Below are 26493 nucleotides of genomic sequence, written 5' to 3' on the forward strand. Positions count from 1 at the left end.
TTGCTAATTACCGCTCCCTCAGGAAGCGGGGCTGGGTGTGGGGCCGCCTCCTGCCCCTCGCGCGCCGCCACGTCGTCCGGCGGCTGCGTACGCGGCGGGGGGCGGGGCTCCGCGGCCGGGCTGGTGGGGCAGGAAAATGGCGGCCGGCATCCGGGAGAAGCAGACAGGTAAGCAGCTTCCCGCGGTCTCGGCGGGGCGGGGCGGGAGCAAGGTGGCTTCGCGCTGCAAGCGGGGCTTCTGCCTTCGACCACCCCCCCACCCCCCCTTTTCTCTCGGCGGGGACGTGGGCGTCCCCACCCCACCTGGCCTCCGCCGGGGGGTTCGCGGGACGACGGCCTCCTCCCTCCTCCTGCCCCGGCGGCCTCTGCAGCGGCGGAGCGGGGCTCCGGGGGCCTCCGGCCGCAGCTTTTGCCGAAAGTACCCGGCGGTAGGCCCGGGCCCCCGGGGCGCGGCCGCAGGCGCTGCCGTGGTGTGGAAATCGCTCCCGCGGAGGGGCTCGCACGAGGCCGGGATTGAGTGGTGCTCGTCCTCCGTGGACGTGAGACCTTCCTCTGTTTCAGCTTTCTCTCTGCTAGTGGTAAGGATCAATGGGAAATGCCGTTTAATGGTGCGAAAATAAAGCTGCTGTTGTGGCGCTCCTGTTAAGATAACACATGCGCCTCGGAGTGTGTGCTAACTCTCAAGAAATTGAGAATGAGATTTACACCCAGTTATGCAGGGGGGTTTCTGTGGGTAAAGGGTTAGTTATTTGGTCCCTCCTTACACATTGCTACAAGTCCAGAATTCACTTTTTCTGCTTTGCCTTGATGCTGCTTTGTGGAGCCTAGAGCCACCCATTTCAACATATAAAAGCATAAAGCATGTCAACTCCGTAGCCCTCTACTTCCCTTGCTTGCCAAAGTTTTTGTCAGAAGTTTGAGCTGTAATCTTGTCACCATCTACTTGACAACTGCAGTATCTTTCTGATGGTATAGAGGATTCTGAGTGCATTCATTTAAGATGCAATGTCTAAAATCATCTGCCTAAAAATCTCAGTCTGAGCTTCTGTGTGGACCTTAAGTATTTACTAGTGTTCTCCATCTTTGTACCATAAGTCTACTTTCTGTAATGTCATTCTTGTAGCTTTCTACTAGTAATAGTGCTTTTTGATGTTCCTTTTCAATCCTTTATTTCTCTTTGCTACCTTTCTGATAAAGCCCACTCTCTTTGAGCCCTTATTCCATGCAGCTTTATTATTTTCTATTGTGTTTCACATTGTTACTTGATTCAGTCAGTCTTTACCACTGAACCCATTGGGGAGGTCATTTGCAAGGTGGTAGATTGAACAACTAAAAGATACTTAGAAAAAAAAAATATTTCTAATCCTTTAGTCTTTGTTTTACTATGTATGTGCACCATCTGTTGTGACTTTTATCCTGGTTTGTGACCAGTCAAAGCATATCATTGTGCAAGCACAGTAAAAACCTGATCCTTGCCTCTGGAGAACATTCAGCCTAAACGTAAGTGAAATGGCAATATAAATACAAAAAAGAAACCCAGAGACTTGCTGGATGTTTGTCATGATTGTCACAGCGTATCACTAGTCTGATTGCTGTCTTCCTTAGTAGAGACCTTATGCCAAGTTTTAGTTTAAATGGTAAACTCTACAAAGAAGCTGCTTCAGATCCAGTAGTAACAAAATATATAACTGTACAGATAACTCTGCAGCTTTATACAAAATTGCTCGTATAACTGAAACGTATGGAAGGTGTCATTGGCAGTGGGAAGCAAAAGCTCCAGGAGCAGTCTGTGATCAACTTTCAGGATTGCTTCATGGTGTTAACAAAAAAACATTTCAAAAAAAAAAAAGTATTGAGCAAGTGGAAGGCTGGATTCCAGTGAGAACTAGCACTTACTGCTAGCTTGCTTCCTCCCTTGATCAAGTTTTTGCTGGTAATGTGATTTGAAAAAGCAGCCCAGAGGAGAAGGAAGCAGGGACAGACTGTGAAGGAGGACTTTAGAAACATTGCCTGGGTGTGCATGGATGGATGGCGTTAGGAATGCCAAAATTCAACTGGAGTTGAGACTTGCAGCTTACGTAAAGAGCAATGAGAAGAGCTTCCACTGCGACATTAATAGTGAAAATATGAATAAGGAAAAATGTTGGATCATTGCTAAATGGTGCTGGTAAATGGAGCTGGTCATTTAATGGTGATGGACACAGATAAGGCTGAGGTACCCAGTGCCTTCCTTCCCTCAGCCTTTACTAACATATTCTTCTAGGCCTTTTTGGCACTTCAGAGTTAATTGTGGAGTGAATCCTCTTGGAATATACTTCCCATCACGTGAAGGAGAAGGGAAGCATGGATTTCTGTATGCTAAATCATGCCTGATCAGCCTCATTGCCTTCAGTGATAAATTGGATTTGTAGGCAACAGGAGTGCAGAGTATGTCATTTACCTTGACTTCAGTAAGGCTTTTGACACTGTATTCCTGTATCCAAGTTAGGATGTCATGGGCCGGAGGGGTGGACAACTAGATAGGCAAAAAAATGTTTGGATGGTCAGGCTCAGAGGGTTGTGATTAATCGGACATACTGTACCTGGAGGCTGGTAACAACTGAGTCTGTCTTGTCACATGTTCTGCTTAAAATCTCTTATCAGTGACCTGGAGGAAGTGTCAAAGCACACTCTCATTAAGTGTACAGGTGACATCAGACAAGGGGAATTGGTTAACATCCTTGAGGGCAGAGCTGCCACTCAGAGGGACCTATATGGGCAAGAGGAATGGGCCACCAGGAACCTTCTGAAATTCAACAAGGACAAATGTAAATTCCTGCACCTGGGAAGGAAGAACCCCTTGCAGTGGGCAGGGGACTGGCAGACTGGAGAGCAGCTCTGCTGAAAAGGCCTGTAAGGGCTCTCGGTGAGCAACAAGCAGAACATCAGCCTATAGTGTGCCCTCACATAGCAGCATCCTGGGCCATAGTCACAGGAGCACAGATCAAGGGGAGTGATTGTCCCTCCCCTACTCAGCCCCAGGAGACCACGTCTAGGTACAGTGTCCAGTTTGTGGCTACCAGTAAGGGAAAGGTGTTAGTTGAAGGCGGATCAGCAAAAGGCTGCCATAACATGCAGGGGATGGAGCACTTGGCCCGTGAGGTGAGGCTGCAGGACTAGGGCTTGTTCAGCCTGGAGAAAAGGTGGCTTTGCAAGGGGACCTAACAGCAGCTCCCCAATACCTGGTGGGGGGGGGGCGTGGAGAAGATGGAGTCAGTCTCCTTGGGGTGGTATATGGCCGGAGGGTGAGGAGCAACTCATTGAAATGAGATATTCAAACTGGATGTAGGGAAGAACTTTTTCACCGCAAGGACAGTCAGTGCCACAGGTTGCACAGAGTCATTGTGGCATCTCTATCCCAGAGGTTTTCAAGACTGGTTAAATCCCTGAGCAGCCTGGTGTGGCCTAACAGCTGATGCTGCTTGAGCAGGAGGTTGGACTGGAGATCTCCTGAGGTCCTTCCCAGCCTGAGCTGTCCTGTGGTCCTGTAAACCGCAGGGGAACTGCACCGAGTACACTCACAAGCCTCATTCAGCTGAAGAGTTAGACGTTAATCATTTATACTGCTCTCCATTTATGAGCAGTGGTGTACGTTGCCCTGATTTCTGAAAGTTTTTCCTGCTTGCAAAGTTTTGTGATGATTTTTTTACGAATTTGGAGTGGTTGCTAAATTATATTGATGCAAATAGTCTTTTGCTTCTTGTCAAAAATGGGAGAACAGCACATAGTATACTGTTTAATTGGGTAAATGAGGAAGGACTCCTTACTTAATAGATTTAGAAGTTACAGATAGGTGAAGGAATCTGCTTTGGTTTCTGCATTGAAAGGGAAGTTACATGAAAGCTCGTTCCTCTTTCAGAGTTTTCCTGCTGCAAATTAAGGGTATTTTTATACCACTTAAACCAGCAATTTCCTACTGTGAGTTCTCAAAATTTTCAAAATGTGTATCAGTTTTAGTTAGGTGAAAAGGTATTTTTTTGCTTGTGTGTATACTGTTGTTCCTGTGGGGTAGGAAAAGCGGATCAGCGGAATAAAGCAAACTAGTCCCTGCTGTATAGAATGTACCTCCAGGAGGATGCTAGAATTATTTTTAAGGAAAACTGCAACAGAATGTAGCCTGTATAACTAAGGAGAGAGATTCTTTCTTCGCATTTTGGGACTTGCTTCTTTTCTTTTTGCGGTGTCTTCTGGAGCCCATAAATTCTAGCCGACACATGCCACTTGTCAGTCAGTGCTGCACAAAAATAATGAAAATATGACTTGTGTTTATATTTTATGATGGTTTTCCTCTGAAATGTATAATAAAATTCTGGTCATGTGTTTAATCTCTATTTTTGAAGTGTGAAGAGGGTAAAGCATTATTCTGCTTTATTTTCTAGTGGCTTTGAAACGTATGCTGAACTTCAACGTTCCTCCTGTTAAAAACAGTACAGGAGAACCAGTATGGAAGGTAAGAATTATTTGAACAAGAATAGGAGGATTGTGTAGTGTTCAAAACAGTTCAGATTTTCAAATTTTAACTGACTCAAGTGTCTTCTGTGTGTTATTAACTTGTACAAAATATTTTTTCCTGTGTCTTACAAATATACAGAATTGAATGTTAGAATTGCTTAGAAAAATACATATTTGAGATCTTGGCTGCTTGATGACCCAGTGACTGATTCTTTAGGCAATATTTTAATAAGCAAGGGAGGAGGACATTTTTGAAATATACTTAGGTTTCATTGATACCTGTTGGCAGAAACTTAAGTGATACCTTACAGGTGAACTCACAGAGTCAGAAAAAAGCCTGTAGAAAGGGAAGAACTATTGATAGCCTTAAATTTAGAACTACTGATCTCAAGGTACCTTTATTAGTTTTAAAATAAGTAATTTGTGGGTAGTTTTTGCTACTACAAAGCATATATTCTGTCTCTTCATCCATTCCATTGTATTTTTTTTTGCTAGTTCCATTTTTTCCTCTCAGCTTCTCCTTTTGCTTCCTCCCAAATTCAGTCAGAGAAGTTCTGCACTTAAAAAATTTCTCACAGCAGATTCCTGTTTGACTGACCCTTTTCAGGAGATGGAAGTGATGAATTTATTTCCCTTTATCATTGAGGGTTTTTTTGGTTTTTGGTTTTTTTTTTTTTTTTTTTGGCATATTAGTAAGCACAAATGGAAGTCTATGACAAATTAATAATATATTATAAATTATTAAATATTTAGCACTTTTCAGGTTAGGACAATTGTCCCTTAAACCTGAATTCCTGTATCCACTGTATCCTGTACTCTATGTATCCACTTTTTATACCGCTTTGTGAAAAGATGTGTATCTATTTCAGGTTCTCATTTATGACAGATTTGGCCAAGACATAATTTCCCCTTTGCTGTCAGTGAAAGAGCTGAGAGATATGGGAATCACTTTGCATCTGTAAGTAAACAAAAATTTTTTTTTTTTTTTCTAAAAATAACTTTATTTAATGTTCCCCCCCCAAATCACAAACAAAACATTGAAAATCATTTGGTGAATAACTAGTGAAATAATATACCCTGTCTTTTTTCTAAAATCAGGTGATATTATTCAGAATCAGGGGGTGGAGAGTTCAGTCCAAACACTATTTGGTAGGATTTTGTACTAAGCAGAGAAGGCCCGTACTCAAGAATTATCCAGTAGGTCTTTTGGGGAATCTGTCTGTACAATTCCCTCTGTATTCATATATCTTGAATTTATTTTGGCACGAACTGTTTCATGGGACTGTGCATATTCTTTTGCACATAGAGTTTAATTGTCTCTTGTCAAAGATACAGAATCTTTAAATACTAATTTAAGAGATTTTGCATTTCTTTTTCTCCACATTATGTTTATTAAGTTCATTGTCATTCCTGAGTTGCCGTAATAGTGATAGAGGATCTCTGAAGATACGTTCATTTTTGTTAGAAGTTCATTAACTTTTACTAATTGAAGGCTAGAAACAGAAACACAGTTTAACACATTGACATATCAGCAGAAAAGTGAGAGAAACGTGTAAGCACCTTGCTTGTCTTTGTTTTAATGATCAGGAAAGGCAAGTTTAATAGTATGAGATATACCACGTTTTTGTTATCGTGTCAACAATTAATAATTGTATATGAACTTCGTGGGTGCAGTATTTTGCCTTCCTCTGAATGGATTCATCTGGTTTTGAAGATTTGTGAAGCCTTTTCTCAAGCTTTGAATGAACTTCGGAGACCTCTATTAACATACTCAGCCAAAAATTATATAAATATGATTTTGCTATTTTTTTCATGTTTTGTTCTTGCTAAAGGTATAGGGAGAAATTGTAGGAAACTAAATGTGTCCGTATAAATAAATAATTTAACCTTTATAATTTTAAACAAATCAGAGGAAGAGCACATGAGAGATGTACTTATCCTTTCAGGCTTTTGCATTCAGATCGAGATGCTATTCCAGATGTTCCAGCTGTTTACTTTGTAATGCCAACAGAAGAAAATATTGACAGAATGTGCCAGGTAACTTGCTTGCTTAATGTCTCAAGTGAGTGGACGCAACAGAGGTAGAGTGCGTGAAGTAATCCTGCACTCACCGGAGTGAGACCGTTCTGTATCTAGTTCCTGTGAGTGTCTGAACACCTTTGCTTGTCTTTTTCTATAGATGAGCACATACTTGTCATAAAAATATTACCCAAATTTTTCACATGCAAAACTTCGATTTCCCAGAAAGTAGAAGGGTAAATATGTCTTCTGTGTTTTGGAGAGTTTGGGGAGTGAAAAGACAAGAGGCAGTAGGCACAAATTGAAATATAGGCCATTCCATTTAAACAGAAGAAAAATCTGTTTTAATGAGGGTGGTGAAATGCTGGAAGAGATTGCCTGGAAAGTCTGTGGAGTCTCCATCCTTGGGGATATTCAGAATTCAACTGGACACAATCCTGAGCCACCTGTTTGCCTCTGCTTTGAGGCGGGGGGTTGGATTAGGCTAACATCAGCTTTTCACATTCTCTGGGGGGAATTGATGGAAGGTTGACATCTTCACCAAAGGAAGGAAGAAGAGAAAAGAATACTTTTGGTTGCTGGTAATGTGTGGAGTAGTAATTATTATCTGGTACCTTAAATCTGATTTCCTAGTTTTTGCAGTTCTGTGTTAGGTTAGGTATATCTAGTTATGTAGTCAAAACACTGCATACAGGGCTGTATGAACAGACAGCTAAGTACTTCCAAACACTTAATTTGACTGTGAATAATTGGAACATCGCGTAGTAAAAGAAATAATGTTTTTTAATTAGTCAGAAATATATTAGTACTTATTCAGGAAAAAGGTTGTGGTTTTCCTTCCTTTTAGGATCTTCGAAACCAGCTTTATGAATCTTATTATTTAAACTTTATTTCTGCTATTTCAAGAAGTAAACTGGAAGATATTGCAAATGCTGCCATAGGTGCTAATGCAGTAACTCAAGTGGCTAAGGTAAGAAAATCCTCCACTCTCTAATGTTAAAGATACTACCATTACAGGTGTCACTGCGTTTTTACATGGCTACTTCAGTGCTATACACAGCTTTTCTGACTGAACCATGAAAAAAATAAACATTTAGCTAGATTCAATGTCAGGCATAGATTTACTGGGGGAAAAAGGGGAATCTACGCTCATCCCATTCATGCAGTTTAGTACTATACTTCAGCTTATTCGAAAGTCTGAGTGCTGCAAGACCTTTGTGCTAAATGATAAGAGGGGAAATATAGTGGTTTCAGAGTATTTCCAATCTCATCAGCTCAAGGAGTGCATCCAGTGCATATACAGTGGGGTGAGGTTGTTAGCTCCTGAGTACATGAACAGTGCAGTATGAGTGCAGTTGTGATTTTAGATAGGCAGTGTACTTTAGAGGTGAATGTTTCAACCATACACACTGTTATTCAGTACATTCCTGTAACTTCATGATTTAAAGGCAGGTACCAAGTATATATCCTTTTATTTTTGTTGAATGCCTGTACCAAAACCTGCAAATTATTAACTAATTATTTTCATGTATACTTAAATACATTCACTTCTTCTCACTCTTTGATTTCTAGGTGTTTGATCAATATCTTAATTTCATTACTTTAGAAGATGACATGTTTGTGTTGTGTAACCAAAACAAAGAACTTGTTTCATATCGTGGTAAGCACAATTTTAAAAAAAATTTTACCAGAACGTTTAAAGTTGAAATTTACTTTTGAAGTTGCAGCTAATGCCAAGCAATGATTTTATTTTGCTTTGGTCTGCTCAGAACTCAGAATAATCTGTTAGACGTGTAGTTTAAAGTCATGAAGGAAGCAGTTCTTAGGTATTAATTTCAGCATCTTTACTGCATGATATTTTAATACTGAAAAATAATTATGTATTTTTAAATAACAAATTTAGTAAAGCAAAACTGCATTATAGACCTATATGGATAGTGGGCCTTTTTTATACATGCAATAATGTAGAAAAAATTTCATACTGTTTACCCGTGTAGACAGACACTGCCAGTGGCTGCTGTGTTTAGGCACCACTATTTAGCCACAAATCCCTTCTGTGGTAAGGAATTAAGTATTTTGTTTCTATGTGAATGGTCAATTGCAAAGTTACTGTAAGGAATGCAAAGCAAGAAAAATTACTTTAACTGATAAGAGTTTCTTGTATCCTCTAGACAGTGACTAGTGGGTACCTGCTTTTCTTATTCAAGACAGGAAGGCATGTGGCAGTGTGCAAGGGGAGATGGTTAGAATCGAGGGCTGGAGTAGCACAGGGAAGAATCAGGGGAAGGGTATTCTAGAAAATAAGAATTGCTGATTGCTTCTGCAAGCACGTGACCTTCTTCATAAAGTATCAGAGTTGTAATTGAAGTTAGCCTCATGGAACACTTTTTTTATTTTCTTGAGACTGCTGTTGGACCTGTTTTGGAACCTAGCAGGAACACCAGGTGGCTGCCTTAGGTCAGTTACCTATACAGCTGTGTTGCTATGGCAGCTCAAGTCAACATATATATTAGTTGTCATAATTGTCCACATGCTTTTCTTCCCTCCTTTGATCTGATTTTTCGGCTCTCCTGGCCTATTTAATACGCTAAATCAACAGAGAAATATCACTCTGCTTGTTCTGCCCCTCTTACTCAAATGACTAGTTATTACAAGATGGCTTGTCTTGCTGCCCTGCTGTAGTTTCCCTCATCTTCTGCTTCTTTTACATCAGAACCAATAATCTTGGAGTTGCAGAGTGTTTGTTTACTTGACTTGATTTTCATATGAAATACCAGCTCATTTGTGTGATCTACAAATCCAGTGGAAGGGAAGCAGCAGAAGTGTGTAAGTCAGAGGCAAGATAGCCCCTGTTTAGCCACAGCTCCTCATTACTTTAATGTAGTCAGTATCACACAGTTAATTCCTGCTTTATTTGGATACACAGAACACTCACTAGTGACCAGGCAGAGATGAGAAGTCTCCATATGCCTAACATTTAGCAGGGGGGATTTTTCTCCTCTCCTGCCCAGTTTTCAGAATCATTACCCTTCTTTAAAACTGGATCCATAATAGGGAGTTCTGTCTCACACTGGGGATTGATTCCATTGTCAAAATTAAGGACAGTTTTGTTTGAAAAGCAGACTTCTATTTTTTTTACTAAAACCCACTGTTAAGAGCTTTAGTAATAATCGTTTTGTGATGTGTTTGTGTGTATCTAAAGATATTTGACCAGCCTTCGTAAGATTCCTGTTAGCTAACAAGGAATTTGAATTAAAATGACTGAAAATGTTTTGCACCTGTCAGATTCTATGTGGTTTGTTTTCCTCTCTTGGGCTGCTGAAATTTGCCACATGATATGTGGTCTCACCCTGTGTTTAAACCAGTCTAGAAGTGGGCTGTTTCCAAAAGCTGGTCGAACAGAAATCTCGTCTCCCATAGAGAGCAATTAGTTTTCCATTAGAACACTGAGCCAATCCGTCTCACTGTGTGAGTTCTAGATCTGACACGGGCAGGCAGTAGGAATGCAGGGGTGAAGAAGTCATCTCTTTTGCCTTCAGAAAGTAACCTTAGCAGGAAACTGTCAGTTTATATGTAGTTTCATAGTCTACGGAAGTCAGTGTAAATCTGACAGTGATGAAAGAAGGCTGTTACTCTTGCAGCAGCACTGCCATGTGCAGCCACGCATGTAGCTGAATGGGTGAACTAAGTAATTTGCAGTTTCCTGGATTCCTGACTATATGACTGTGTTTACAGAGAGGTAACATCAAGGTAAATAAGCATAACAGTCTTCAGTTATGTAAAAGGCTTTCACAGATGGAAAGGAGATAACACATATTCTCTGTCCACGTAGTAATGGGCAAGAAGTGTTGAGCTTAAATTACAACAGAAAAGTTTCTGGTCAGATATTAGGAGTACTTTCTAACATTACAGATAGTGAAGTATTAGAATAGATGACCTATAAACATTATGGCACTTACATGACTGGGAGGCTTTGGGAATTCATTTAGACAGAAATAATGTGTGTTTAACTCATCTTTGGGCAAGAGGACTGACTAGATAATTTCTCAGGCTCCCTTTGGTTATGTTTTTCCATGACTGTAGAAGTATCCTGGTTTTGGCTGGGATAGTGTTAATTTCTTCCTGTTACAGCTGTTACAGTGCTGTGTTTTGGATTTAGTGTGAGAATAATGTTGATAACACACTGGTGTTTTAGTTTGGTTAAGTAGTGCTTATCCTAAGTCAAGGATTTTTTCAGTTTCCCATGCTCGGCCAGCAAGAAGCTGCACAAGAAGCTGGGAGGGAGCATGGCCAGGACAGCTGACCCGAACTAGCCAAAGGGATATTCCATACCATAGGTTGTCATGCTCAGTGTAGGAACTTGGGGGGAGTGGGACGGGGGGAGGATTGCCACTCACGAGTCAATCAGCAAGTGATGAGCAACTGCACTGTGCATCACTTGCCTTTTCTTGGGTTTTATTTCTCTCTGAAAAGGTTACTTTTCATTACTATTACTAGTATTGTATTTTTATTGTTATTATTTTATTTTGGTTATTAAACCATTCTTATCTCAACCTATGACTTTTACTTTTTTCCGGATTCTCCCCATCCCACTGGGAGTGGGGAGAAGTGAGTGAGCAGCTGCATGGTGCTTAGTTGCTGGCTGGGGTTAAACCACAACAAGGAGAAAGAAAAAATGGGTAATACTGGAATAAAGTCAATGTTCCTGGCATCCTGTTTGATGCTATTTGAATGCTTCTTTACCAAATTTGAATCAATTTTGTGAAACAACAAAAAAATGTAGGAGACCTAAGCTTACTTTTCTGTAATAGATGCATCCTCCATAGGCTTATTACAGTGCAGAGAGAGGAATATCTAGAAAACATGATAGAACACTTTACTAAAAGGTTATTAATGGAGTTTCTCAAAGGTTGACCTAAGGATCAGTAATATTGAACATTTGTGTTGATTGCTATGGTACAAAAAAAAAGGAATGTGCTCATAAAATGTGCATGTTACACAGCATTAGAAGGCACTTGACAGTATGCAGATTACTGGAGTATCATAAATTTGTATCTTACAGTAATAGGGAGGGAATTAAATTTTGAAATTGAGAAAGGCAAGGATGTAAAAATAAGATTATTTTCCTCCTGTAAACTGGGAGACCATTAGTTGGAGATAACTACAGAATGATAGCCCCAGTTAATTTCAAAGCTTTTCATTACAGAAAAATACAGATATTGGGAACAGTCTGCCTTTCTTGGTGCTGATATTTCAGAAACTTGAACTCAGAATAAAAAAAATGCTGAGGAGGGCATTTCTATTGTTGCTGTCATCCTAGCAGCCTGGTAAAAAGTTTGACTTATTAAGTATACCTGCTGATAGAAATCGTTAATATAACCCATCTCTCTGAAGTCCTTAGAGGACAAAAACTGGGGAAAAAAAGCACTTTAAAGTTAGAGAATGATTATGTCTGGCCATGCATAAATTTGAGATGGAAGGCTTATTAATGTTCAAAGCTTTGAAGTTCATTTTTGAAGAAAGAGATTAAGACAGATAATTACGTGAGAATTTTTTAAAGGTAAAATGAAACAAACGAGGGTGGGATTTATGGCATGAGTCCTCAGATAGTGCTTGACTTGAGACCTGTGATAATATTAGATTTGGTGTTTCCTGTTTGCTATTACATTCTTGTCAGTGTTAATTATTGAATAGAAATATTGCTGTGTGTCTCTTTTTCTGATGTGAATATGTGAGGGAAATCTATCTGTAGTGTGAAATGGTTTAGAACTTGGGAATTGTCCCTAACCTAGAGAATGGCAGTAAATTTATTTACAAAAAAAAAAAAAAAAAGAAAAAAACAAAAGGAATCTCCATTACAAGAGGTGGGATTTAGAATCTTTAAATATAGATAACTGCATACTGTAATTCTCTTTAAATTACACAAGTAATTCTTGTGGAGTTTATATCTGAAAAATGGTTTCCAAGTGGATGGCCATTTCTGTTCTCTAACATAGTTTTCTAGGAGATTTTTAATAATGCAGTACTAACACAATCTGGAAGTTACAGTATGCATTGTCTAAGATAATTGGAAAAAAATGTGTATTGTTTGATCTTATACAATGAACAATAATTAAGTTCTCCCAATTTTTGCTCAAAAAAAGAAAAAAAAAAAAGGGAGAAAAAATCTAATGCATGTGCTAAAGAGGGCATTTCACAATTTGATCTCTTCTGCAACAAAAGCTGTTGGCTATTAACAGCCATTAGGTAAGAAGAGGATCACTATCTCAGTATTAAAGTGTCATAAACTGCTTTAACCCTGTTCTTCACTCTTTTTCACACTGTTTTAGCCATTAACAGACCAGATATAACAGACACAGAAATGGAAACTATAATGGACACTATTGTTGATAGTCTCTTCTGTTTTTTTGTTACACTTGGTAAGTTTTCAAATTCTAGCGTATTTTCCATATGTTTTCCTTTTAGAAAAGATCCATGTTCAGTGAGATACCTAGAAGTTTAATGATTTCCTATAGCAAGTTAAAGGCAGAATTAGATCTGTGACAGAATTCTTAATAGTTCATGGAGTGGGTTAATGATCTTGCTCAAATTATTGCTGTACATCACTGCAAAAGACAATAAAGGCTGTCCTACATGGGAGTTGAGTCTTAGTCTTCCGTATCAATGGAAGAAAAATTCTGAAATGCAAACATTTGTATTCACTGTTTTTACAAAATACTAATTTGCAATGAAGATCAATAGTGCTTTGAGTTTGAAATTGTAGCGCTCAAAAAAAAAAAAAAAAGAGAAAAAATCCCCCTCACATAAACCCTGCAAAGATCTAACTGAAATAACTCATGAATAGGAAGATATATCAAATTTACTTTGTTGTGAATTTTCTTGATGCTTGGCTCATACATTTTTCATAGTAATGACATTTAATCTAAGTTCTCACAGAAATCAATCAATTGGAGATAGCATTCCTAAAAGAGGAGCTGGGGATCACTATGGGGCAGTCCAGTCAAGGGAGATTCCCTTGGACCTATTGAGTTCTTTCAAGTGTTAGCATGATACAAATTAAATCTCTTTTATTCAGTCAATTACACAGAATATGGTATTGGAATTTTAGTATTAATGTAGATAAGTGAGAAACAATAACTAAAGGTTTTGAAACCTGAATCCTGAAAGCCAATGGAAAATGTGCTTTTGAAAATGACGTTACCCTGCAGTGAGTTGTAACTGATACATTGGGGTGGTGGTGGTGGTGTTATAGTACCAATTATTGTTTTCAAGGGACTTCTAACCTTTTGAAACTAACTTTTAATGCTTCTATATGATATAATTTGTCCCCTCCATGGTACATTAGCTATCTTTCTAGTGTACACGATACTTCTCGTAAATTTCTGTATGAGGTATTCACTTTTGTAAAACTTTATTAAGCATTTCTATATGGCATTTTTTGTTTCATAGAGACTACAAGAGAAAAATTTAATGTTTGTATTGTCCACTTGAAATATTTAATCTCAGAATGTTACCAAAAATTTGTTTTATGAAAAGTATACTACCTTATAATCTGAAAATTATAATGCAAGTAGAAGTCAATATATCTTTTATTAGGAGCTATTCCTATAATCAGATGCTCAAGAGGAACTGCAGCTGAAATGGTGGCAGTGGTAAGAAACCGTTTTCTAAACAAGTATCATTGTTGTAAAACTTTCCTAACACCTTGTTTATTTTTCTCAAGGCTAGGCAGGGATCTAGTGTCCTTGTATCCTTTTCCTTATGAAGGAAATAAAACTGAAAAGGATATATACCAGTTTTACTTTCTGATTTCAGTTCCATGGAATTCATCTGTAGAACTTGTAATATTGCAGAATCAACTGATGAGGAACTTAAACATGAATAATTGTTCCTAATCTAGAGTTTATCAAGACTTTCTGACAGGCATTATAAATTAAGTTATATATACACAGTTTTAAAAGTGTCTGTCTGGCCTGGGTTTTTCTATGTGTTTTAGTGAGAATTTATCTATCTTACTGGGAAACCCTGTAAGTACAAGACACTTTTTCTATATTCAACTAAATTGACATAGAACTTGATCATCAATCAGGGATGAAATTACCAAACTAAATCACAATTTAAAATCTCTACAGCACTGTCTTCATTAGAAGTCACTGTGCTTCATTACTTCCATTTTCCTCACATCTCTGTCAGTGAAGCCTTAATACTGATAAAACCTAAGCATTTGGTGTGCATGCATTCATATTGAGGGTAATCTCATTTTTATGAAACAGTGCGGCAGTGTCTGACAGCCCAATTTGCTGCTTCTGCTGTGGTTCCCTCTTGGTGCCTCCTACTGGTATTTTCTATTCAGATATTCAGTGAGAGGGTGATGAGTGCCTGAGAGGAGGTTAGTGGACATAAAGGGAACATCTTCTGTGTAGTCCTGAATATTGGTATAAATGCTGGAGGGAGAAAATAGAAGGAAGAGATTTCTTTCTTTCTCGTGTGCAATGGACCTAGACTTCCTGCAGTTAAGCCATTTATATACTACAAAAACAGCACAACAGATCTGTAAATTGTGATCATATGAAGACCTTAGGGAACCAATGGTTTGTTAAAAACTGGTTTGTTTTTCCCCCCTCAGAAATTAGATAAGAAGCTCAGAGAGAATCTAAGAGATGCCAGAAACAGTCTTTTTACAGGTGACACACTTGGAGCTGGCCAGTTCAGGTATGATGCTAATGACAACTATGTATTTTTATTTTTCATATTTCAGTTGTCTGAAATACCTCATTAGCATAAGTTACCGCTGTACTGAAAACTGTATTTACAAGAATTTTGTTCAAATTCTATACTAAAAGAATTTAAATACTCTTAAGAGAGTTTCCCAATCTCTTAGCATAACCAGTTTGAAAACTTTTGTAGCTAATAAGTGTGCAGTCCTAGGACAGAAATTATTTAACAAACCAGGTAATTTTGATCACCCTCTTAACCCAGCAAAAACCAAGCTCCTGCAAATACACTCAGTTTACAGGACTACAATAGCAGTTGGATGTGTGAACATATCTGTTAGCAACCTTTAGTCCATTAAAAAGAAAGAAATACTCATTTTCTCACTTGTAAGCACTGTTAACAGTTGTAGTTATGTCAAAAACAAGTGTTTCTCTGCTGAGCCCTACATCTACCAGAGGAGGACTGCTTAAGAACTACTACTTGGATAATTATATAGTTAAGGACTGTTAAGTCATGACCATTTGAATATTTTGAGTGGAAAAAGGGGTGAGAAAAGACATTATGGATGGTTGCATGCATCTAATAATGTGTTCTCAGTAGCCTCCTGCTTATGCTGTTGCCCACAGATAGTTCAATACACCGCAGGCTGCATTAGGGAAGTGTGTTACAGGAGTTTATACTGTACATGAAAAGATGAGGAGACGTATTGGGAAGACTAGCTGAAGGAAATGGTTATGATGTCCTAAGTGGATATGAAATAGTCATATTTTTATCTCAAGAGTAGAACTTGGATAAAAGATAGAAAAAACATCAAAGGTGGCAAAATGGAACAAGTTAGAAAGGTGTTAGGAGAAAGAATAACTCTGAAATACCAGTTCCCTCATTTTCACAGGAACTGGATTGTAACCACTGTTTTTCCTTCAGAGTGGTGGCTTGTTTTGCTGGTAGTATAGCATCATTACCCTCAGAAACTCAAAATGCAAGGAAAGGGAAATATGGGAACTTTTAACCAGTTAAATGGGTTCAGATCTTTAGTTTCGTTTTCAGAATCAGATGACTGAGGCTCTTGATTATATATCTATGTGAAAATACTGCAAGGAAATACAGAGCATGGGATTAATGTGCTTTTACTCTGTTCAAATACACTGTAATTTAGTCATCACATTTACTGTAGGGTTAGTGTGCTTAAGGGAAATGTTTGCAATAATGTTCTGTCAATTCACAGCCTTCCTATCTTCACTAAAAATTTTTCATGTAGCCATAACCCAAGACATTTAGGCATGTCTGCATTCTTTTTCCACAAAATTGAGTATTGATGGAATTGCCACAGTGCGTCTTAGAAATTCATAATTTTTTCTTTATGGACTTCATACATAAGCAAAGAGAAAAATGAAATCAAAAACACTTGAAAGAGACATTTTATATTTGAGGTTCATAATGAGAATTAAGGTCAAATACTACCCACTCCGACATTTGTTTGGAACTCAAATGTGTATCCACACAAAGAGATATTAGTTAATGCTTAAAAGGCAAGTTACTGTTTAGTGTTTTGACTTCTGCTCAATATTTATGCATTGGTAATTTCACTTAGTACAAAATAAAATAATCTTTTTATCGTTACTAAGACAGTGATTCATGGAATTTCTGGCAGTGATCAGCCCCAGATGATTTGGGGAAGTCTGGAGGAACTCTGCAGTAGCCAGTTTGGCTTTTAACTTGAAATATGATGTAGAAGGTGGCTGATATCAGTCAGGATGTTACTGGGGTGCTCTAAACATGTTTAAAGAAGTACTAATACAGTGTCATCTTTTCAGCTTCCAAAGGCCCCTATTAGTCCTTGTTGACAGAAACATAGATTTAGCAACTCCTCTACATCATACTTGGACATACCAAGCTTTAGTGCATGATGTTCTGGTAAGAATAAATCTGCTTTTATTACCAAAATTATTTTTTCACTCAGTTTGTTATTAAACTTAACACCAAATTCTATCTTAATCCAAAATCTGTTCTGTCTAGTTTATTTGGAAGTTCCTTATTAAAAAACAACGTGAAAAATTTTCTGTAGAAGGTTTATTTAGCAATAACTTCTAAAATGGTTAAAGGTTGAAATCTTGATATCAAAAGATAGGTAATTCATCAATCCTAGCTTTTTCTTCAGTAGTTCATGATCTTTTATGTTATGTAAACTGCAAACTCTGTAAAGTACAATTCAGTATTGAAAAATAAGTGCTGTTAATGAGTGTTTAAACTGATTTTAGTACTACTTTGAATTTCTAAAAAATACCTATTTCTGATTTTCTCCACAAGGTGGTGTAGGTGTTCAGTATAGAGGTACCAAGTGGCATATGACCCTACTGTGAGAAATCTAAAATAGATTTTTTTTTTTTTTAGTAATTTTTTGGAAATTAGATAGCCTTAAACCGCTTCTGTTTCCTCAAGTTTATTTTATAAAACCAGTAGTAGAAACGTACTTGAATTAGGTGAATAGTATTTGCTTTCAGACTTAGGCATTTTGTATATAGTTACAGAGTAAATAATGAAAGATTATATGAGTAAGAATAATTACTGTCTGGATGCTTTTTTTATCCTGTAGAGTTAGTTACGCAAATCATTTCAGTGTCTAGCTTTGAGAAATATTTTGGTTTTATTATTGTGAGACTGTTAGAGGAATATGTAAAATAGGCACATGCACATATGTGTTTATATACAGAGTTGGTTCTGAACTGTATAGTCATAAATACAGTGTTGTCCAGAAACTTGCATTGCTATTTTGAAAATATTTTAGCACTAATGAGATGTTTTAGGACAGACTTAGATTTTATTTTATGCATTCGAAACCTTTCGAAAGGTTCCTTCATCTTAAGGGTGATTTTTACAAATAAACAATTTTTTGCCTCGTTTCCTTAGGAAATGCATACACAAAAAAAAGTTTGCACTGTGTTTTCTCCAGTGTTCAACAGACTAGAGACTTGCAAATAGAAGTACTGAATTTCTACCTGTTTCTTTTAAAAATCAGTGAAAGGGTAGGAGATGAAAACCTGAATTTGAATTTTTAGAGGGGTAAACGCTGTTGCACAAAGTCTACACTTACTTCGGTTTGTTACCTGCCAACTGTTTAGTCAGCAGAAGCTCATTTACTAGATAGTAAGTCCATGCAAAGCTCCACGTACTTGCCTCCTGCTCAGCTGCTGGGTAGAGAAAGTAGAGTCGAGAGGCCTCAGGCATGTGTTGGGGTAGGACTTTGGTACATCGAGATGCAGAGGGATCAAAGATGTAGTAGAAGCTGAGGACAACTAGTACTACAAATATGGAGGGGTATTAGAATAACACTAGAAGAATGATTTGAGGGTTGTCGGATATTTATCTGTACTGCATCAGGCTTCAGTAGTTTCTCTGGAACAACTTGTTAAATGTTGCATGTTGCATATAAATTTTGACTGAGTTGATAGGATTATGAATTTGTCTAGTGAAATTGTAACCAAACGGCCTGTGATTCCATGTCGAGGGCAAAAGTTTAATTTCAAAACCAGTCAAGTTATTCACCTTAAAGGCAAGCATGCCAGGTTCTTCACATACTGAGCATATTTCATGAAATAACCACAGTAGCCTTTTAAAAGGCCATAAATTGTAACTGTGCAAGTGTTACCAAGGTGATGATTATGTAAACTGTACTTTCAACTAAATTGTTTTTCATTTAAGCTCTCAGTTACAGTCCAGGAATTCTGTGGGCTGTTAAACTAAATGCTAACCCAGCCACAAAGTTGTATACTGCGTCCGTTGAGATTATAATCGTGGTGTTTCTACACATAAACAGGCTTGTATGAAGAGATTCCCATTTCCAAATAAAAAACCTTTCAGGAGTGGATACAGCAAAATGGGATGCATGGATAGAAAGCCTTATAAAGACAAAATGGGGAGGTGAAAGGAGGAACACTAATCAATAAGAATCATTTTGATAAAACAGCTTGTAAATGCCAAAACTAACTTGGAACTCAGGTCACTGGTGAGTTAAATTGAACCAAAACATAGATCTCCATTAAAAATTAGAGCTGAATTTGCAATCACATTATTTTTTTTCTTTAAATATTTGTTGAACATATGTACTTGAAAAATACTCTTTCTTCGCTGAAACATTAAACACGTCTTGTAAGATGAGGTTTGTGCTCATTGACTAAGTGTGCTTCCTTTGAGCAGCTACTTGATTTTGTTTCTATTCTGGCATGGATCATTTATAATATTTTAAGTGTGAACTCTGCCAAAGGATAACTAGAAACATTTTAAAATTTTATTTGACAATTTCACTTACAGTGATCTAGTTCTGTACACTGTAATGAACATAATAAAGTGGAGTATTATTTCTGTAAAAAATATCTATTCTAAAATATTCATAGCAGATTCTGTATTGTTGAAGATTTGACTCTCTTTATCATTATTTGCCAAGCAAAGAGCACCGTTGAAATTTTAAATGTTCTTGAAAAGAGTTAGAATAAAGTCAGCAGGTGAACTACTTGTTAATCTTTGCTGAAAAGCAGGGAGAATATATATGCTGCAGAAAATACAGAGCTGTCCTTGGCAAAAGTAATGGGGGAAAGAACCAGAAGACATACAGGGAGCAGTGTGGTGACATATTATATGAGCATAACTGTGTCATCTAACAAAAAGATGTAGTTTCTAGGTTCATGCATCTGTGGAAAAAAGCTATATGGAGAAATAGCAGTGTTGTTGCAAACTATTGCTTTATCTTACACTCACAATTTAACTAGTGTTTAAAAAAATAGGGAAAAAGCTGTGAAAGTGTAGCTAAATAGTCCTCAGAGTGGATATTTCTGTTGTTGATGTCATGAGCTTCTTTGCAGCTTTGATATATTTACTGTAGTTGTGTAAGTGAAATTCACCCTTAGAAACACTTACTGTCTGCAATACAAAAGCTTTTATACTTTAAAGTTTTGGCCAGTTGTTAGAGCTCAGTTATTGCTAAATAATGTATTTTCCATACAGAAAACAGTGTTCAGAGTTCAGTATCAGAAGATTGCTTGCATGTAAGGCAATCAGACATCGTTGCTTAACATTTATTGCCCTGTTTGGTGTTTTTTCAATAAGTGTGAGTAATTTTGGAGTTCTTATGTTGCTGTTGTTATTATCTAGTTAGTAAACTGTTTCCTACCCTCTTATGAAATTCTAATAAATAGTGTGTTAATATTTTTTTTTTTCACAAAATACTCTAGAACACAATCGGTTGAGTATAAAAGATGGATTAAATAATTAAAACCTGTCAAATGTTTACATAAGATTCTTCTTTTTTTAGGATTTCCATTTGAATAGAGTTAACTTGGAAGAATCAACAGGAATGGAAAGTTCCCCAGCAGGTGCTAGACCTAAGAAAAAGAATAAGAAGTCCTATGATTTAACTACATCTGATAAATTCTGGCAAAAACATAAGGGCAGGTAAGCTGTATAGGTGCAGATTTTATATTAATTTAGTCAATAGAAATTCTAAGTATTATTCTTATTATCATAGTTCTATTTTTAAGCTTCTCTGAAAATATTTTTGAAGTTGTTTTTTAATTATATAAAAACAGTGGAAACAGTGAATGTATCTTCAAAAGTTTAAGTAAACCTACAGTAAGATGTTACTATTTTCACTGATTTGATACTGCAGCATGATTTGTGTATTGGTATTTCTGAAAGTGTTTCCCTGATCATCTTGATCACGCAACCTGTCTGGCTCTAGTGTTTCAATTTGTTGATTTAACTAAGCCTAACACAGAGTATTGCATTAGTCCTTTTCCAGAGGTAGCCGAGTCTGTTCAGCAAGAACTGGAATCCTACAGAGCCCAAGAAGATGAAGTCAAAAGACTTAAAAGTATCATGGTAAGTTTTATCACCTCTGTGTGCTTTCTGTAAAGCATAATAGGAGTTGTAGAGATGCTTAGCCCACTCTGTCACCCCACACACAAAAATTATCAGCACATGCTGAATTTTAGGCATAATACGAACTTAAAAGTAGGACTAGAAGTATCATATTGCATGAGAAGGTTCAGTTTCTTGTGTTTGTTGGCATTACATTTATATAACTGCCATAATAACTGTAAACAACAATCCAGACTTTAATACCATTATGAGAAAATAGATTCTAAATGTACTGACTATATTTGCATGTGGGATCTTTGTATTTATGATGACTATTTCTGTTCATCTTTCCAAACCCTTTCCCAAAACCCAGGGTATAGAAGGGGAGGATGAAGGAGCAATAAGTATGCTTTCTGATAATACAGCTAAGCTAACTTCGGCTGTCAGGTAAGTAACCAATAATGCATTATTGTTTAATTAATTTGGAACTATTTCTAATTCTTTCTGTCATTTCACATTTAATATCCTTTGAAATAAATAACTTCAAAAGTAGGCTATTCGACTCAATAATGGAGTTTAAATGCTTTATAATTCTGATAAAGTTTGACGCAGTGTCCTTGTCAAGTGTTTGCACATGTAACTTGCACAGTGTATGTGTGTGAGCCCTCTACACATCTTTGGAGTGTTTCCTCAGCAAATTGGAATAATCTTAAGTGCATCATAGAGTTGCTTACACTCTTCCACCAGAAGAAAACAGCTACCTATCTCTCCATTCCTTCCTTAAAAAAAACCTGTTAGCAAAACCCACTTCCTGAAACATCTGCATGCTTTGCACGGTGTGTAATTAATCACGCTTTGATTAATGTAGTTACTGTAACATCTGTTGGCAATATTATAGTAATTAAGAACTCTGCATGGGAACTTTACTCTCCTGCTTTGGAGACCTAGCCATCATGGATGACACTGAAAGTCTGAGATTCAGACTTGTTCCTCATTGTAAATCTGGTTTTCAGTCCACTGATGCCTTGGCAAAGGGAGATGTTCAGTTTGCTGCCCATTCAGAAGGAGGAAGGAATGATAATTACTTTGAGGATAGATGGGATGATATTTCCAGTGTGGTGTGAAATTCAGCACGTGTCTGCGTTAGTTGCCTCTTCGAAAGCTTCAAAAGCTGTTTTGTATGTTATGTCCTGGTTAGAATTTGATTGGAATTACAAAGAATGTGTGATGGATCAGGCAGTTTCAAAAAAGCGAGCAGATGTTTCCAAGCTCCCCCAATAAAGTATTGAAGTTTTGTACTTCTCAGGATGCTGGGTTTTAGGTTAAGGCAAAAAAAGGTATGAAAGGGACAAGCATAAAAAAGCTTTAAACTTATAGCAAAAAATAAATCATATAAATAAAGCTTCATCAGGAAGTTTAACTGTTCAGTTAGCCTCTATATGACTGTTTTCTGTAATCTGGCATTATTAAGGAAAATCTTGTCTCCCTTTAGAAATACGTATAACATAGTAAACTCTCCTATTGCAGTGTTTCAGCTCTAATCTTTAGGATTATGCTGAGAAGTCCAGATACCGTTAAGATCTTCCATTTAGGCATGTTTCTGCTGGAAGAATTAAACTAGGCTTTGCTGTTTTGTTGACCGTCACATGAAGTGGATCTTCTTCCTGCTGACAGATGATGGACAACAAAACAGCAAATCTTTGTTTAAGTCTTAGGCTTTAAAATATTTAGAAAACTCTGGAATAATTATTAATAATTAAAAACCAGAGGTTTATAGTTTCTTACATAGAGGATCTGCTGTCTTCTTTTTTCTTCCTTTTTTTTTAAATGCAGTCCTTTACAAAGGCAGTACTAATCTCCTTCCACCTATAAAGTCATTAATGGCCAATCGTCCTAGGTAACATTGATTTTATAATTGCTTAAAGGAGGAAAGAAAGTATGGTTACTTTACTTCATGGTTCTTCAGGACATGCAATCAGTGTCATTAAGTGTCCTCTCATCTGCTCATTATTAAACTGAGTAAGACACTGACTGTAATACTTTTGGATGTGAAAGCGTATATACCCTGAGCAGGCTTTTATACATGTGAATCCCAAGTGCCAGCAGTGAAAGTCTTGTAGATCACAACACCTTAAGTAACAAATTTTCTGCCTAAGTAAGCTCAACTATTCAGTTTCCCATTTCACAAAATAAAAGATTTCAGTCATGAATCCTGCATCATAGAGAATTGTGTTCTATGCAGAAGCACCTGTGACAAATTCCAGGACATCCAGAGGTTCTGTGTTTATTTAACAGATGATGATATTATTATTATTATTATTATTATTATTATTATTATTATTATCATTATTATCATTATTATCATTATTATCATTATTATTATTTGATATTTTTGGCAGATATTATTATTTGGCAGATGTTGACACTTCTATATGTATCACACATGAACTAAATGTTCATTATATAAGACAATTCTAGTAGATTATTTGTTTAGGTAAGATGGGCACATATCTTGTAGATCACAAGCTTTCAACAGTTACCCACATTGCATGTATTTTTTGCTAGTCAAGGTAAAAACCTGTTTTACTACATTACATGTGGATAAAATCCTTCTGTTATAGAATCATTGCGTCTATACTTTGTAGTTATTTAGTTCAAATCCTACTGTGTTCTATAATTTTAGATTTTAATAATCTTTAAAGGTCCCTTCCAACCCAAACTGTTTTATGATTCTATAAATTTTTTCTACCAACTGTATACAATACACCATTCAACTAAGCGTGCAACTCAGCAGGTTAGTTTGTATTTAATCTCTTCAGCTCTCTTCCAGAACTTCTGGAAAAGAAGAGGCTCATTGATCTTCATACAAATGTTGCAACAGCCGTTTTGGAGCATATAAAGGTATAATTGCTCTTCAACTTCAGTTTTCTATCAGTAGTGCTCTTTACTTGGAAAAATACACTTGAGCAGGTGAAGTAAGATAAGAAAGTGAATTGTGCTACCTTTTACAGAAATCACAGTATAACATTACTTAGTGTTGAAGGGTGAGAGGGAATGAATTTTGAATGCCTATGCATGGGAAGCTAAGTAAACATAAGAATTTTTTTCTCGTCAGAATTTACTAGTATGCTCTCATCTTTTTTTACAGTGGTCACAACCTTTATTGTGGGTTGAAGTCTTTCTAAAATAAGCTTATGATGGAAATGTTTCATTTACTTTAGAGATGTGTCATGGCAAGTTATGACTTCAGTCTAAGCAATTTGCTGTTTGGTATGTGTTTTTCAGAAGGGTACTGTTTACTGTTCACAAATGAAAATGATACCCAGCAGTGTGGCAATAATGATGCAAATTACAAAACTGGTCTTCCCAGCAGGGTCTGTGTTAGATATCTTGTGCGTAATTTAAGCACTTCAGAAGGATGCTTGTCCCCTTTTCTGTTTAAGTCTGCTGCTCTTGTATCAGAGAGCTTGCAGATGGTTTCAGTATCAAGTAAAGACCATGGTTACTACTAGGATAACTTGGAAGATAGATCTGTTTTCACCGTATGAGAACAGAAATTGTGGATGAGGCTTTCAGAAATAACTGAAATTCTGTTTTTGAAAGTAATTCAAGTACCAAGTCTTACTGACAATCAGTAGTTAGAAAATTTTACTCTTTGCTATTTATAACTCATTGAAGGCAGTGTGTTTTGAAGCTAACTTTAACATTTGTAAAGTACGTAAAATCTGTCCTCAGTTATTACTGATACTGATTTTTTTTAAAGTAAGTGCTATAAATGAGCAAAGGATTATTTCTGAATTTTAATGAATTAAGTTTACATTTTTATAAAATTGGGGAAGAGATATAAGTGTGTCTCTGTGTTTGGCTCATTACTGTAGGGACTTTTGCAGCCTTAGGCTTGTCAATTTTTATGTATGGCAATTTAAAAGCAGTACATTCATACCATTCAAAAAAAAAAAAAGTTGACCATGTCAGTATTTTATTTGATGTCTTGTCTGTAAATTCACTTTTCTTAGAAAGATACTGAGATGGTAATGGCAGGCCTTACCCCGGTAGTGTTTTCTGTATTACTTGTTGGACGGAAGCCAGGTTTCAGAGCAAGATGTGATATGGTAACAGCCTCAGTTTTGATCGCCCATGTCCTGTTGGCAGTGGACTGGAGTCAGGTGCACTTGTTCATGCTCCACTAGGTGATAGTTACATAATTTTCTGTTGCCTAGAGATGGAAGGAATTACCTTAGGGTCCCTCTGCTGCAGCACTCCACTAGCCCTTAGGCTCTTTCCTCTGACAGAGAGCCTGCTATTAGAGAGTTCCCAGGGAGTGAAGATCCATTTCTCTATAAATGATTCTTAATGCCGGTATTGTGAAGTGCTCAGGCTCTTTACCTTCTTACTGCAGAGCTGTCAAAGAAGATTGTGAGACAAATAGGCATGCAGTTTCTTCAATATATTGATGATTCTTTTGATTTAGAAAGAATCACTTGCTTCATCTCTGGATATTTAGGAAACTATCTTAGGCTCAAACTAATGCAGATGCACATGTTTTTTTCTGTTGGAATATACCTACACTAAAGTCTTTTCACTTAATGAATGTAAAGTTTATTCTGACTGCTTTGTCCTGTCCATTTTCTCCCCTCTTCACTCTCCTGTGTTACAAAAAGTATCTTTGTATCTCAAGCTGTGGAATTTTGTGTGGGATGATATGCTACCTAATGGATTCCTGAAAAATACTCTCAAAAAAGTCAGTATCTCAGCCAGTACTTTTAAAAGAAATTCTGATGGCACCTTGAGGCTATGGTTAATAGGTTTTGTATACAGTTAAATAATTAAACCAGATTAGGATAAGAGAGAATTTTTCGGGGAAGTACCCACGTCATGAGGAACTAGTGAGCCACCATGCTCTTCTTAGGTTACTATATTTTCACTTTAAAATAATCTGGAAGCACATTCATACTTTGAAATAGACTGTTTGCATTGTCCATTATGATTTTTACTACATTAAGTATTGGAGCATTTTTCTTCACTGCATGTATCAAAGAATGCTTCGAGACCTGCTTTAGATATACTAAGTGATTTTAATTTTTCTTGTGGTCGTATTTTAGTGTTCAGTTTACAGCTGCTTTCCACATTCTCTTGGATCATTTTCTGAGACACAGCAAGAGGAAACCAGAAATTAATCACATACTTAGGGCTTCTGGCAGTTTTCTGGCATATCTAAGTGTTTAGTGAAATGATGGGAAGAATGCATCACTCTTTTCACTAAGTGAGCCATCAAGTATTTAATGTCAGTGCTTAGAACAAATGCATCCTTGTTTTGCGTTGATTGTTTTTTCTCTGAAGAAGCTGGTGACTGAAGGACTGCATCCAACAGATAACAGATTTAGGACTAGAATTATGGGTATCTTTCTAGCTGCTTTAG

At 37.1% G+C, this 26493-nt stretch overlaps 1 protein-coding gene across 3 annotated transcripts in view; it reads left to right on the forward strand.

Moving 5' to 3' along the window:
- The first annotated feature begins 99 nt into the window (after window positions 1-99).
- The window catches only part of SCFD1 (sec1 family domain containing 1), a 54754-nt gene continuing 28360 nt past the window's right edge, over window positions 100-26493 (forward strand). For 2 of the 3 annotated variants that reach the window (XM_042790803.1, XM_042790804.1), the window contains exons 1-14: window positions 104-167; window positions 4418-4488; window positions 5360-5448; window positions 6437-6527; window positions 7357-7479; window positions 8082-8169; window positions 12839-12928; window positions 14106-14161; window positions 15136-15221; window positions 17039-17138; window positions 20530-20669; window positions 21005-21095; window positions 21448-21521; window positions 23894-23975. In XM_042790803.1, the coding sequence (XP_042646737.1) occupies window positions 137-167; window positions 4418-4488; window positions 5360-5448; window positions 6437-6527; window positions 7357-7479; window positions 8082-8169; window positions 12839-12928; window positions 14106-14161; window positions 15136-15221; window positions 17039-17138; window positions 20530-20669; window positions 21005-21095; window positions 21448-21521; window positions 23894-23975 (1212 nt within the window). In that variant the 5' untranslated portion in view covers window positions 104-136. Of the gene's footprint in view, window positions 168-4417; window positions 4489-5359; window positions 5449-6436; window positions 6528-7356; window positions 7480-8081; window positions 8170-12838; window positions 12929-14105; window positions 14162-15135; window positions 15222-17038; window positions 17139-20529; window positions 20670-21004; window positions 21096-21447; window positions 21522-23893; window positions 23976-26493 lie in introns of all 3 variants that reach the window. The other variant, XM_042790805.1, reaches the window with a different exon arrangement.

The sequence above is a fragment of the Tyto alba genome, unplaced genomic scaffold (genome assembly GCF_018691265.1).
Source record: "Tyto alba isolate M040663 unplaced genomic scaffold, T.alba_DEE_v4.0 Super-Scaffold_18, whole genome shotgun sequence".
NCBI lineage: Eukaryota > Metazoa > Chordata > Aves > Strigiformes > Tytonidae > Tyto > Tyto alba.